General features: G+C 49.4%; 1 protein-coding gene across 2 annotated transcripts in view; it reads left to right on the forward strand.

The window, feature by feature from the left end:
- LOC119593502 (acetylcholine receptor subunit beta-like 1) overlaps nucleotides 1-1,031 on the forward strand; it is a 126,526-nt gene that overhangs the window by 114,241 nt on the left and 11,254 nt on the right. For both annotated transcript variants that reach the window (XM_037942452.1, XM_037942454.1), the window contains exon 6: nucleotides 294-467. In XM_037942452.1, the coding sequence (XP_037798380.1) occupies nucleotides 294-467 (174 nt within the window). The remainder of the gene's footprint in view (nucleotides 1-293; nucleotides 468-1,031) is intronic.

Consider the following 1,031-nt stretch of genomic DNA (forward strand, 5'->3'; position numbering starts at 1 on the left):
GGCTCTAATTTCCAGAATCCCCATTCCCTATTCTCTTCCTTATATTTTCCAGTCACTATTTTTTCACCCCATAACTATAATTTCCAAAAAACACTCATTCTCATCCCTATTTACTTTGCAAAACTCATTTCTCATAACCGATATTTTCCAAAACACTCATTCCTCACAGCCCATATTTACCAAAACCCTCATCCCTCATAACCCATATTTACCAAAACCCTCATCCCTCATAACCCATATTTTCCAAAGCCCCTCGTATCTCACCCCTCATACTCACGACCCTCATTCTCTTCCAGAGTTCCTGCACGATAGACGTGACGTACTTCCCGTTCGACCAGCAGACTTGCCTCATGAAGTTCGGATCCTGGACCTTCAACGGAGACCAAGTGTCCCTCACGCTCTACAACGACAAGAATTACGTGGATCTCTCTGACTACTGGAAGTCCGGCACGTGGGATATTGTGGAGGTAGGGGCGGGGTCGACGAGGATTTAGGGCTATGGGAAAGGGTGGGAGGGGGAAGGAAGGGTCAGGGAGGGATGGTGGGAAGGGAGGGGGTTAGGGAGGGAGTGGCTGGTAGGGGTTGGGATGGAAGGGGTGAGGGAGGGTGTACAGGGGGAGGAGGGATGAGGGAGTAGGTGGCAAGGGGTGGGAAGGAGGGGTCAGGGAGGGATGGTTGTAGGGGTGATAGTGAGGAAAGGATTGGTAAGGAAAGAGTGGTCGGGAGGGGGTTAGGAGGGATGGAGGAGGCAAGGAGTGTCGGTAGGGAGGGGGGAGGGCTTAAAAGGGAGGAGGATGGTTCGGGGGAAGTAGGAAGAGGTAAGGAAGAGAGGTATTAATGGAACTGACCTCTAACACCAGAATATGAAGAAACTGACCTTGTCATCCGATAGAACGTAACATTTTGAGACGCTTCTATAGCATTTCCTTCGTAATAAGGGAAGTATAGATGGTGTAAACTTTAAAGATTCCAGGCATTCCTTGACACGTACTTTTCCAGCGACGAGAGAAAATGACGCAATTGCGAGGAAG

Source organism: Penaeus monodon, chromosome 32, assembly GCF_015228065.2.
Source record: "Penaeus monodon isolate SGIC_2016 chromosome 32, NSTDA_Pmon_1, whole genome shotgun sequence".
Classification (NCBI taxonomy): domain Eukaryota; kingdom Metazoa; phylum Arthropoda; class Malacostraca; order Decapoda; family Penaeidae; genus Penaeus; species Penaeus monodon.